This window comes from Lepidochelys kempii, chromosome 1, assembly GCF_965140285.1.
Source record: "Lepidochelys kempii isolate rLepKem1 chromosome 1, rLepKem1.hap1, whole genome shotgun sequence".
Classification (NCBI taxonomy): domain Eukaryota; kingdom Metazoa; phylum Chordata; order Testudines; family Cheloniidae; genus Lepidochelys; species Lepidochelys kempii.
The window spans coordinates 139402409-139416192 of NC_136380.1; the positions used below are offsets into that span (position 1 = coordinate 139402409).

Sequence of the window (13784 nt, forward strand, 5' to 3'; positions counted from 1 at the left end):
GGATTGTCAACATTTTAACAGATCACACTTGTAATGTTCCAAACTAAAATAAACACCCACAAGCAGATAAAACAAAAATTTGTGGAAAGTAAAACATATGGAGATATAAATTCTGAGAGTAGGCAGGTGAGCAAGATTGTGTCTTATAGAATAAAATGGGAAAAAATAGCATGGTAAGAACTATTCTTTTTATTTTCTCAACCAATATTGCCTGACTACTTGAAAAAGAGACTGCGATGTTACAGAATATTAATGTCTAAATATAATACACAACCCTTTGTTCAAATCATTGGAAATACACTGATCTTTTACTAGCATCTCTTTTCCTTTTCCCAACAATGTTAATTATTCTATCGATTAAATCAGTAGTTTTGCTTTTGCTACATAAGACAAACAAATGATTTGTTCTGGTCTCTTAAAATTCTGTTATGGGGGAGAATAACATTATTTAGCACTTACACAGTGCTTTATAATTCCAAAGCACTCTACAGAAGTGGTTTAATTTATCCTTGTCACTTGCCTTTGAAGTAGAGAAGTAGTCGTCTCTCCAGTTTACAAATGGGGAAGCTGAGACAAGGAGGTTAAGTGATTCACCCAGTGCCACTTGAAAAAGTCAGTGTTAGAGACAGAATTAGTACTCAAGAGATCCTGGTTTCAGCACTGGTTTCAAACCACTAGTTCACATTTCTCCTACAGCTTATTTCCCAATATATAGATTTTTGTTTTCATATTTAAAAGTTATGGAGTCTTATTATTGAATAGTTATATATTTATTTTGGGTAAAGTAGGCTAGCCTCATGCTGACCCTCTGCACTGGGGTGAATTTCAGCTTTTTAAATTTTATTCATAAGGTCATCCAGAAAGGAAGTTTCCAGCATGGCCTTTCTTTTTGACCTGTCCAGTGGTACAGAAATCAGGGCTATAAACAATGCTTAATTCCCTTGTTTGCCTTTTTGTTATTTCTTGCTCTTAGGGGTCAACAATAATGTTTTTGGAATTATAAATTGTGGCATTGGCCACATTACTGTTAAAGCTTTGTCAGCACTTCCTCTCTTTGCAGGGGTTTGGGAATAATTCATCAAGATTTCCTGCAGGCTAACATTTAGCATATGCAATTTAAGTGAATTTTTGAACTAATTTGGAGGAAAAAAAATCAGTTTAGCCATTTCTAAATTAAACAAACATACAGGGAATAAAAACTTTCTGCTCTTGAAAACTTTTCTGCACTCGCTAAACAGCTTTGAATAGAGGAACACAAATGAAGTGTTTACTCGTGGTTTTATATTTCTCCTATAACCTTTTTGCTATGGGTTCCAGATCCTCTGTGCAGTCACTTACTTTGAAATGCCAACATTTCGTGGAATACTGTCGCTTCAAATGAGGCGTGCGAGGTGCATAATGCAACGTGGACATTGCTTTTTTCACAAGCCTTGCCTTCCTATTTGCAAACCATAAACAACATTGGAGCCCAAAACTCTTGGGAGGAGAAAAAGGAATCAAGTAGTGATTTGCCACTCCCTACAGACCAGCTGCATTTCCTCCTTCTCATCCCATTACTGGAGCAGGAAATTGAGTTGGTCTATGAATTGCCAAGCTAGCAAGTGCACAACTGCAGGTGGCCTTCATAGTCACTTGCATTGATTAGTTTTAAGGTTTGCATCACCTGGTATGTTATACCGCACAGAAGTGGTTAACGTCAAAGAGATGCTGAAAATAGGAGATGTGCAGTTAAGATTTTTACATGGATAGCCTGATATTTCAAAGACTTGGCACATTAACAATTACACCCATGAAAAGAGTTGCATTGAAGATGATGGGATCTCTCATAAAAGTAACGGTATTCAAATGTGTCAGTGTTTGCAGCAGAAGTCCCTAAGTAATTAATTACACACTAGACTGGAATGGCTTCAGAAGAATCTTTCTCATCTAGTGCAGAAAAATGCCTTTAAAAATACTGAATTTGTATTTAACAGATTGACTGTTGCCATCGCTGTTTGTCAACAACACAAATAAAATACACTATGAAAAACTGCCTACATGCAAAATTATCTGACAGACCAGAATGGCCCTGGGTGTTTCATATGATTTCATGACTAATTACATATTTCCCAAGCCAGTTAGAGCTCGTCTTTTGAGTTTGTGAGAGATTTTTTTAAACACAAACCAACCCTCCAAGTATGACCTATTTAAATAATAACATTTTGTTCTCCGATTGACTTCAAATGGATTTTTAGGTGCCCAGCACATCTGAATATCAGGCATAAGGGGTCGTAAGTTGGGCAGCCCAAAATGACAGCTCCCTAAATCAGTGGTCACACCTTAAAATGTTATCATTAGGGTCCATCATGCAAAGTGCTCAGGATTGGGCCTATAATTTGTCATAGGAAGTAGCATCTGAAAAAGACAGTGTCTGATCTGATTCAATCTGTGGAAAGGAGAGGGAAGTTAATGATGTAAAAGATGCCAGCTTGACAGCCTTGTCTGAAAATCTGTATTTAGCCACAGCACAGATAAAACATCGACAGCAACAGTGCGAAGCTTCCTCAGATTTCCCCACCAAAGGGCCTCACTCTTAATCTGGATGAACCACCTAGAATTGAATGAATAGTGTAGCCTCATGCAAGCTCAGTTCTTGGCCGCTATGCGTAAACTGCCACCCCTGGTGGTTTGGTTTGTGTGATGGAGTCTATTGGGAACTGAAATGAGATCACTGACCAGTCATCGGATGGCAAATATTTTCAATCACTACCAAGCTTGGCTGGATTTGAACTGGTCATCCAGGCAGTGCCTTGACTAAGAAAAAAGATGTGTTCTTAACTGGAGTGCTAACTTGAGGTAAAAGCCTAGTTAAGATAAGGCAGTCTGTAGTTTTCACATGAGTTGGCAAGTGGATTTAAGACTAGTCGTTCCCATATATTTAATACAACCTGCTGACTTGTGTGCAAACTACAGGCTGCCTTATCTTCACTCAGATTTAACTAGAGTTAGCTACTTGCATTAAGAACACACCTTTTTTTCCTTGAGGCCAAGGCTTGAGAATGGAAAAGCAGATGTTTAAGTAATACTGTCTTTTAACAAGTTTTTCTTCAGCCATTTTATTCCTTTTCATCTCTATTATTTTTTAAATACCCAATATTGTGGTGTAGTCATACCAAAGTCTTTCTTTAGAGTTGTAATTCCATGAAAATCTTTTCTATTTTCTCATTATTAGACAATCCTAACATTTTTGCCAATAGGATTCTGCCTGCACAAGCACTTCTAATGTAGATTATGGCCTCTTACCTATTAAGTCTTTCAGAAATCCCGTAACATTTCTGTGGGCATTGTCTGCCTTTATCAGTGCTGATAATATTTTAGGCCATTAATATGAATACACTGTTATACTTTGTTGGCATTTTATGGCTGCTTTTAGCATTGGAGCAGAGTTTCTTAATTTTTTTAAATCCATTTAAGGATTTAAAAAAAAAAGTCATTCTTGGAAAGTAATTCAGGCATTATGCAGTCTGCATTGAGCAACAAAGCATTATGAATGATTATTTAAAAAAAACAACCCTCCCTATCAGTCATGTTTTTTTAGCCTCTTTCCCACTGTCCCATGCAGGATTGCATTTTCTAGGCATCAATTTCACATAGCCTGCTGAGAATGCTTGTATTATAACAGTAGTTGGGTAGCAAAACCCTACCATTAGAATAAACCAGTTTTTGTTACTGTGGTACTTGGAAAATCATCATTACCATATTTCAAACTTCTCGAGGGGGGCTGTATTTTGAAAGGGATCCCTCTCCACTCCTTAGCAAATAAAAACTATTGTAGATACTGGTAGAGAGTTCAATAGAACATAAATGGCCCGTTTGGGAATATTGTGGCCTTTGAGAGGAGCTAGGGAGCAGGAAGGCTGTACCAGTAGTAGCTCCCTAGGACTGACACAGTAATTCTGGAAACACTGGGCTCGTGCAGACATCACTCAGTTTTTTATAGAATACAACATATGCTCCCCTCTAACTGAGGCCATCTTCTCTGTTGAATTTGTGGCCAGAGCCCAAACCTTGCCATTGCTTGTTCCTTTTGGGGAGGCAGATGCTGTTTGGGGTGCAAACATGGAGCAGTCCTTGCACTCATTTTCAGCCTTGGAGCAGAGGAACAAAGTGGGAGAGAAGGAATCCCCATGCTCTCTCCTGTCCCTTGGGCACCACTGTGCTGACAAGCCCCAGGTGGCCCTTTGTTTAACAGCACAAGGATTTCCACATTTAAGAATCTGTCACTCCCTAGAGGTCTGTCTTGATTCAGCACTCTTCTTAGGAACCCTTTCAAATCTTCAGCAGCAAAATTGAATTGCAGGGATAATCTCTACTGCTGTAATTCTGCTCTGGGTCAATTACTGGTGACTAGGCTCAGTGATGAAAGGATAGTATCATCCTTGCATATCTGAAGAGCTAGTGGAAACTTAAATTATTCATATCTTATTCTTTTGGTTCCCTTCATAAACCATGAAAGCATTTGTCTGCAGTCGTATCAGACACTGGTCTGTGCTAAAGTCCCGTTTCCTAGCCCCTTTTCCATTTTAAGAGAATTGGTTTTAGACCTAATCTAGATGGCTTACTAGCTATTTTTAATAAATTGGAAGTGGTCTCTGATTTGATTTGCTCCTCCTTTTTTCCATCAGACGTGTGGGCACCTAATTTTGGAAGTTGCTGTCAGTTTTAGTCCTAAACAAGGAAGCAAGATAATACTGGAGGGGTCTTTGCTGTATAGGTCCTGGGTAGGTGTAGAGGGGGTGATGTTATTTCCATGGAAAGCTGTCTTGGTTCAGTACCAAGAATTAGGACCTGGCAGCCTCAGCACATCTATCTGCTTGCTGTGGAAAAAGAGTTCTCACTCCAGTGGTTCTCACACTGGGTGCATTTCAGTGTCGATCAGGAGGGAAGATGGCCCATAATAGCATTTCTCTTCTGTGAGTGGCCTACAAAATGAGACCAGTTCAGAGCCATTATTAACCAAATTGAGAAACACTTGGTAATCAAAGCTTTTTAAGGTTATCAAGGGCTACATTTTCTTTTTCCTTTTTTTATTTTTATGTATCATTTTAAAAGACGTCATCGTTCAGTCATAGGTTAAAACAAGACACTAATCACAAACAAACCGGGGTCTTGGAGATAAAAAGACATCAAAACATCGTGCAATTCACCCAGAACATGTAATGTGCTGAACATCTCTATTTACCCTTTAAAGCATTAAGGAAATGCATATAAAGCCAATTGTCCTTTGTCATTCTGACATAATGATTACAACTTAGGCTGTTTTAACGGTAACATCAAAAAATTGAAATTGATCTATGGAAGATTTAGATATATCATCTTTAGAATCAGCCTTATTTACATCCATTATTTTCAGATGAGCAGATAAATCTTTAACTTAATCATGAAATAAATAATTGACATGTAATTTGGATGAGTACCTTACAAAGTTTTAGCTTAAATCTGTAAGGAATTATTGTGAGCTATAGGTATATAAGGCACTCTGAAGATGATTTTTAACAATGGTCACACCAGAAGGCTGCCCCAATTTAACTATATTAGTTGCTAAACCAATTTAGCTAAATCAGTACTGTTTTGGGGTGTGGACATGTCTTTATGCGCCAGGTGATGAGATGGGGGTTTATTCAGAGAAAAGGAACCTTTTCAGGTAGGTGAATTTTTCAGCTGGAAATTTAGGTTGTGGTTATAGCTCAATTTAAATCTTATAGCAATTTCTCTAGACAAAATTGATGTGCTTTAATCAAAAACATTTTGTGTATGTTTTTAATTTTATCTCCCTCCCCCCCCCCATTTCATATTTATAGTTTAACAGCACCCGCTCGCCTTCCCCCACTGAGTGTTGCCACATGACCCTATGGAGTAGAAAGGTATTGGAAAAACAAGCATTCTTAAACTAACAGCCCTGTCTCATTTATTTTTTCCCTTTCAAACCTCTAACCCTTTCTTTTGCTTGCTTTTCGCTTCTCACTTTGTTGCACTATGCACTATCTCAAAGAAAACTTTTATATGCTACTCTCTTATCAATAAGGAACAACATTTTTTTCCCCATTTTGGGTAACTGTAATAGTGGACCACAAGATCATTTCCTCCTATTGACTAGCTTTGAAGGTCTGGATCGAGATGGACTCCATAATGTGGGTGATTGCATTTTATTTTCTTGCAATGTTCAGAATAGACCAATATTTTTCAAAACCATAAGAAACCATCAAAATGATGCCAGAGCAAAAGCATACATTTATTCTCTGGACAGTTGTCATTCCCATTGTTTGCAAACAGTAGTTTTGGCAGACAGTCAGAGCCTGCAGTCAGGTCACTACGCTTTCTTTGTCCAGCAATCCATTGTTATTCATGGAAGGAATCATCAACAAAATGGTGTGTGTGTGTGTGTGTGTTTCCCCAATGCCCCAAACTTTTTGGGGGGGAATAAAGGGGGGGAGTTACCTAGGAAACAAAGTCTTTTGTGCTTGAAGTTTATATGAGCTACTCACAGTCTGCTGGTGATCAGCACAAAAGCTGAGGAGAGAAAGAAGGCTGCAAAGTTTTACTAAAACCGTATATGGAAAAAAACGCTTTTCTCAAAGGGGGGAAGATACCCTGTCTCCTGAGTTTGTGCGTGTTTTTGCAGATAACATTTATAAGGTAAGTGTCCTGGAATAGTTTAAATAGGTGTATGATCTTAAACACTTTTGGAACTGGTTTGGAAATGTTGTTTGCCAAGCTTTAGACCTTCAACTCCCACAGGATTTGTGGGAACTCTATGAATAGGAATGGCACAAAGATGATAATTAGCATGTGATCATGTAATATTAGGTAACTACATGCTAAATACTGTGCCAAAGAAAGGGAGAAAAAATTGTTTGTCTTAACCACATAGGTGCACAAAACTAAAACCCTGGAAATATACTGTAAACAACAGCCATAGGCAAGAGCCCCAAGAGTTAGCCAGCTGGGAATCTAACACTAAAAAGAAAACCAGACTCAAAAATATTTCACAGTATTTAGAAAAAGACGTAAGCAGATGTTCTCAACTAGTCAAGGACTGATCAGTCACTACAGAGAAGTATATTAACTTCAAAAAGGGGGGAAAGTAGGGCAGACATAGAGTAAGGCATGTGGGTTTTCCCCCCCATTTCCAAACAAAATGGAAACAGAGAGAGTTTGAAAATGTGTCTTTAACTGTAAAGTTAGGAGAAAATGTTTTTCACTTATTACTTTATTGTTAGGTGAAACTACAACAGTATTAGAGTTCAGGACCTTTATTCTATTTTAAAACACCTGTTTTTCTTCCATTTAATTGACTTTTCTCTTGCTTATTTGGCTTTCTATACTTCCAGATCTATGTTCTGAATTATTTGCATGGTTTCTAAATAATACTTTGAACTTCTTAATAGGGCTGTCAATTAATCGCAGTTAACTCATGTGATTAACTAAAAAATATTAATCGTGATTAAAAATATTAATCGTGATTAATTGCAGCTTTAATCGCACTGTTAAACAATAGAATACCAATTGAAATTTATTAAATATTTTTGGATGTTTTTCTACATTTTCAAATATGTTGATTTCAGTTACAACGCAGTGTAATTGACGTGTACAGTGCTCACTTTATATTATTATTTTTATTACACATTTGCACTGTAAAAATGATAAAATAAATAGTATTTTTCAATTTACCTCATACAAGTAGTGCAGTGCATTCTCTTTATCATGAAAATGCAACTTACAAATGAGGATTTTTTTTTGGTTACATAACTGCACTCAAAAACAAAACAGTGTAAAACTTTAGAATCTACACGTCCACTCAGTCCTACTTCTTGTTTAGCCAATCACTAAGACAAACAAGTTTGTTTACATTTGTGGGAGATAACGCTGCCCTCTTCTTATTTACAATGTCACCTGAAAGCAAGAACAGGCGTTCACATGGCACTTTTGTAGCCGGCATTGCAAGGTATTTACGTGCCAGATATTCTAAACATTTGCGTGCCCCTTCATGCTTCCGCCACCATTCCAGAGACATGCTTCCATGCTGATGACGCTCGTTAAAAAAATGTGACTGAATTCCTTGGGAGGAGAATTGTATGTCTTCCACTCTGTTTTACCCGCATTCTGCCATATATTTCATGTTATAGCAGTCTCAGATGATGACCCAGCCCATGTTGTTCGTTTTAAGAACACTTTCACTGCAGATTTGACAAAACACAAAGAAGGTACCATTGTGAGATTTCTAGAGACAACTACAGCATTCAACCCAAGGTTTAAGAATCCGAAGTGCCTTCCAAAATCTGAGAGGGATGAGGTGTGGAACATCCGTTCAGAAGTCTTCAAAGAGCAACACTCCAATGTGGAAACTACAGAACCCAAACCACCAAAAAAGAAAATCAACCTTCTGCTGGTGGCATCTGACTCAGATGATGAAAATGAACATGCATTGGTCCACACTGCTTTGGATTGTTATTAAGCAGAACCCGTCATCACATGGACACATGTCCCCTGGAATGGTGGTTGAAGCATGAAGGGACATATGAATCTTTAGCACATCTGGCACATAAATATCTTGCGACGCCAGCTGCAACAGTGCCATGCGAACGCCTGTTCTCACTTTCTGGTGACATTGTAAACAAGAAGTGGGGAGCATTATCTCCCGCAAATGTAAACAAACTTGTTTGTCTGAGCGATTGGCTGAACAAGAAATAGGACTGAGTGGACTTGTAGGCTCTAAAGTTTTACACTCTTTTATTTTTGAATGAAGTTTTTTTTGTACATAATTCTACATTTGTAAGTTCAACTTTCATGATAAAGAGATTGGAGTACAGTACTTTTAATGGGGGAATTGAAAAATACTATTTCTTTCATCATTTTTACACTGCAAATATTTGTAATAAAAAATAAATATAAAGTGAGCACTGTGCACTTCATATTCTGTGTTGTAATTGAAATCAATATATTTGAAAATGTAGAAAACATTCAAAAATATTTAAATTAATGGTATTCTATTGTTTAACAATTAATTTTTTTAATCGCTTGACAGTCCTAGTTCTTAAGTTAGTTCTTAAGCAGCTAATCCTCTCCTGGTTAATATTTATCTTGACACCAGAATCATCAACACCAGTTACAGCCAAATGTATAGCTGTAGTTTTTCTGTATCCTTAAATCTGAATGCATTCCTAGCTGATTAGTAAAAGTGAAATTTGTATCTTTTTCTGAACTAAGGATTGATACTTTGAAAGCTTTGGACCTCTTAATGCATATCCTCAAATTACATGGCACCAGTTTTCAGTGGTAGTCAATGTACTTGTGTGTACAAAAACTTTGCATGCACATTTACCACAACTTTATGTGAATATACAAGAGTGGCATGCACAAATGGATATTTAAATGCCTAAAATCGGTCATAATTGTGTGCACACTAGCAGCAAATGCACATAAATAAAGTGCATGCCTCTTCCCATTAAAAATGTGTCCTATACACATTTTATCTACACTAAAACATTTCCAGTATGTTGAGGTATTTTTGTCTTTTTACTGTATATCATGTATCTGTGGGAACAATAATCATATCATTGTTTGGAATATCTATAATTCTTCATTGCTCCCCTGTAATCTACCTCTAATCTCTTTCTACTGCTTTGTTTAAAAATTAGTCTTGTATGACTAAACAGTGAACACTGATTTTGAATGTATTCATTTGCAGTCCCATCCACCAGAGGAGGAAGATACAGATGTCATGCTAGGGCAGAGGCCGAAAAATCCAATACATAATATCCCTTCTACACTGGATAAGCAAACTAATTGGAGCAAAGCACTACCTCTCCCAACTCCAGAGGAGAAAATGAAACAAGATGCCCAAGTGATTTCCTCTTGCATTATCCCCATCAATGTCACTGGTACAAATCTCTTCTATTTCTTTTGCTTGATTCAAGGGTGGTCAGGTCAGAACATTTCATTATATTAACTGTGTTTCAAAACACAGGACTTTACAACCTACAAGTAAAGACTTTGACTCAAGAATTTAATTTTGTACAAGACACTAACTGGGCTAAATTCCTCCCTCTTGTAGATCCACTGAAGTCAATGGCATTACATCCAGAATTAATTTGGCCCAGTGTATTTGTGTCACATTACAAACTGTTATCTAACACTAAATTACACGGTATGATGTGTAATTTTGTTTTGTGTATGACTGGCAACTGGTATTTAAAAGGACATAAAGCAGCTCTTTGAATTTAGCTAACTGAAATAATGCAGAAAGCCATAGTGGTTAATCATATGACAATCATGTGTAACCAAGCAAATAAGGGCAGAGAAAATATTATAACACTTGAAGTACTTTAAATATGCAAGTAATGGTCATGTAGTATGTAAGCCATTGCTTTGAGATCTCTTGTCATGCTGCTGAGCTGAAGGTATAGTAATGGCATCTTCATTTATTTATAACACTTTTAGTTTATGCTTTTATGCTTTATTCAATTTAAGAATTTGTTTACATATTAGTATGCAGCCGGTATATACATTATTAAATGTGAGGGATAATTTATTTCCAAAAGCCAAAAATAAGCTTCCATTTTCTTTCTGTCTGTCTTCCATTTTCTGTCTCTTTCTCATGTATGATTCAGTGATTAGAGTACTAAAGTCATCTGAGTTTTCCATAAAACTATCTTGCACCAATTTTTGATTAATTTCAGAGTGTAAACTAGGCAGCCTCTATGACTGAAAACTCAAGTGTAATGATCAGCAAGAAAAGCTGTGTCCTTACAGTTAAACTTATAACTAGAGTTGGGTGAAATTGTTCAGCTGAAGCTTTTTTCTTATGAAAAATGCAGATTCAGCAACACCAGATTCATGAATTTATGTCAGTTTTGCTAAATTGTTTTAGGGGGAAACATCTGAAAAAAATTGAAACATTTCATTTCAACATTTTCTAAGTGAAACATTTTGATTTTTTTTCAGTTTGAAAAGATTTTTCATTTCAAAATTTCCTTTAATTTTATTTTAAAAAATTTAAAATGTTTAAAAAAATCAAAATTGAATTGAAACATTTTGACTTTGTCAAAGCAATATGTTTTATTAGATCCAGGATTTTATTTATTTGTTTCGATATGCCAAAAATTTGGAAAATTTTCATTTTCAGTCTAACCCAAAACATTTTTATTTTACTTTTCAAAATTGCCAATGAATCAAAAATTATTTTATTTGCACAGCTCTACTTAAAACATAAAAGTAAGTATTATGTATTCCTTTGTGCTTTTCTGGTACTGCTCTAATCAGGGAAGGATGTGTGGGTCAGAGATCCTTATGGGACATCAGAGCAGAAAGTAATACTGTGATAACTAATAGGATTGATTATAAGTACAATGTGAGGCCTTAAAGAGTATATTCTCCTCAGCATGCACGCACCTATTTCCTACTGTCACTAAAGTTACACATATATATTTAGAGGAGAGTATACCCTTAGATCTGGGATAAATGTCAATTTTTCCAGTAATAGAGTTTTTGTCAGGTCTCTACCTGCCATAAATTGGAACCATATTTCCACTGACCAGTTTACAGCCCAAGAATAGTACATAATTTTCTGAACGGTTAATGTGTATCATTCTCATTAACACTATGTGAATAATTTGTACACACCCCACTCCACCTGCCACTGGGAGATGACCTGGCACATTGGCCACAGGGGTCACATGCAACTAACTCATAATTGCTGGAATATCAGCAATTTTAAAGCAATTTGATTGTGTTTAAAAAAAAATCCTGATAAACATTCACGTTAAAAAAATTACAGGTAATGGAGTTTAGAGCACTTTTCTTCATTATTAAAAAGTTCTTCCTCTCCTTATTACAGGGGCATTGGTGGTTACGGGACATCTGTCTGAAGCCTCTATTATACTGTAGTAGATATCAAGAAGAACTTTTACAAGAAAGTTACTTTTTAATGTTTTACATTGTTATGTAATATGTATGTGTGTGTGTGTATAATTATGTTTAATATAATTATACGCTATTTAACATAGAGCTTTTATTTTTTTATTTTTTTAGTCAGGATTGGATGGTTTTGTTTTTTCTAAAGATTGCAAACCAGAGAAAGAGTAGCCTCAATTTCATTGTTTATAGACCTGGCCCACTTATTCAAACATGTCTTGCCAACTTTAGAGAGCAGGACTTTGCATTTGCTAGAGAAGCCAGCCCAGCTAAGTGCCATAGGTACTGGAACTAGGGGTGCTGTGGGTGCTGCCGCACCCTCTGGCTTGAAGTGGTTTCCATCATATACAGGGTTTGCAGATTAGTTCAGTGCCTGTCAGCACCCCCGCTATACAGATTGTTCCAGCACCCCCGCTAAGTGCTCTATTTTTTGGCTGTCTTCAATTTAACTTTTTATTGATCATGGAGAAAAACAAAGCTTCCTTTAGTAACACCATACAAATGTAAATAAAATGAGATGTTCTTATCTATTCTATATAGCCAAAAGTTTTTTAAAAATGAGTGTCTAAAGTTCAGTTCTTAAATCCACATTTGGACACCTAAGTATGTGGCCTAGTTTTCAAAAGTGCTTGTCACCCAGCAGCCACCATTGACTTCTATGGGAGGCTGCGGGGTAATCATGCCAGTTCCGAAGGTAGCTAAATGTGGATTTAGAAACGGAACTTTAAGTACACATTTATTTAAATGTTGACCCTATATAACAGTTAAGAAAAATGTTCTCTAAACTTGTATGTGGATATAAAATACTTTATTCACCTGTTCCCTAGCACCTTGGTCTCCTCAGAATTACCAATCTATGGCAAAATAGTTTTATGAACCAGTTTTTTTAGTTAGTTAGTTACTTAGTTAATTAGTTTGTTTAAATGAGTCAGAATATAGCTGACCAGATTCAGGTTATCATCTTGGCCGCTCCCATTCTTTGCAGAGGTGTTGACGTCATTGTCTCCATGGCAAACAAATAAGTAGCTGTGATAAAGATGCCTGCCATGGAGAATTCCTAACTGTTTTCCTTTTCTTATTTGTTTACTTTATTTTCTCTCCTTCTGTTTCTTTTGGCAGTGCAGGCTGCTGAGAGGGAGCCGGAGTTAGAAGTAACACTGTGATATACCGTAATATAATTTACATAAGAGCTGCATAAGGGCTCCATTATATTTATTCACAGGCTTAATCCAAGCTCACATACCTCCACTGTGTTCCAGCCATGACATTTGTTTACCATTTCTAAAGGCTAATGAGACCTATTTATGGGTTGCAGGAGTTGGTTTTGACAGAGAGGCTAGTATACGCTGCTCTCTTGTTCATTCACAATCTGTACTACAGCGAAGACGAAAGTTGAGAAGGAGGAAAACCATCTCTGGCATCCCCAGAAGAGTGCAACAAGAAATAGGTGTAGTATAAATAAAAATCTTCAATAGATAGCATTCTAACTGACTTAAATCGCAGGGATCTGAGGTGGTAGCCTGCCTTCCAAACTGCTTTCCAAGGAAACATTTCCGCTTTTATGGTTGTGGAGTTTGGAAATGATGTGTTTTGGTTTTTTTTCTTTAATACAGTAAGCAAAGCTATATTACTCAATATGACCTTGACAAACCACAGGCCTTACCGAGTGATATAGATATACATGTTCAACCCTTATTGTTTAAATGTAATCAGTTACTTAATTTTTTTTTCAGTTTATTTTTGTTCTATAACCATAATTATGTGCATAAAAAGTAACTAGATTCAGTGAAAGTTTTTTCTTGTGCAAGAGATCTTAAGGTAAAGAAGTGACA

At 36.5% G+C, this 13784-nt stretch overlaps 1 protein-coding gene and 1 long non-coding RNA gene across 7 annotated transcripts in view; one reads left to right on the forward strand and one right to left on the reverse strand.

Moving 5' to 3' along the window:
- NHS (NHS actin remodeling regulator) overlaps positions 1 to 13784 on the forward strand; it is a 344832-nt gene that overhangs the window by 319432 nt on the left and 11616 nt on the right. For 4 of the 6 annotated variants that reach the window (XR_012160290.2, XM_073356202.2, XM_073356244.2 and 1 more), the window contains exons 4-6: positions 5841 to 5903; positions 9728 to 9920; positions 13268 to 13399. Coding sequence is in view for 5 of the 6 variants with exons in the window: in XM_073356202.2 (XP_073212303.2) it covers positions 5841 to 5903; positions 9728 to 9920; positions 13268 to 13399 (388 nt within the window). In the remaining variant the exon portion in view is untranslated. The remainder of the gene's footprint in view (positions 1 to 5840; positions 5904 to 9727; positions 9921 to 13267; positions 13400 to 13784) is intronic. The other 2 variants (XM_073356225.2, XM_073356216.2) reach the window with 2 other exon arrangements.
- The window catches only part of LOC140915902 (uncharacterized), a 51088-nt gene that overhangs the window by 17834 nt on the left and 19470 nt on the right, over positions 1 to 13784 (reverse strand). The gene's annotated exons all lie outside the window — the stretch shown is intronic.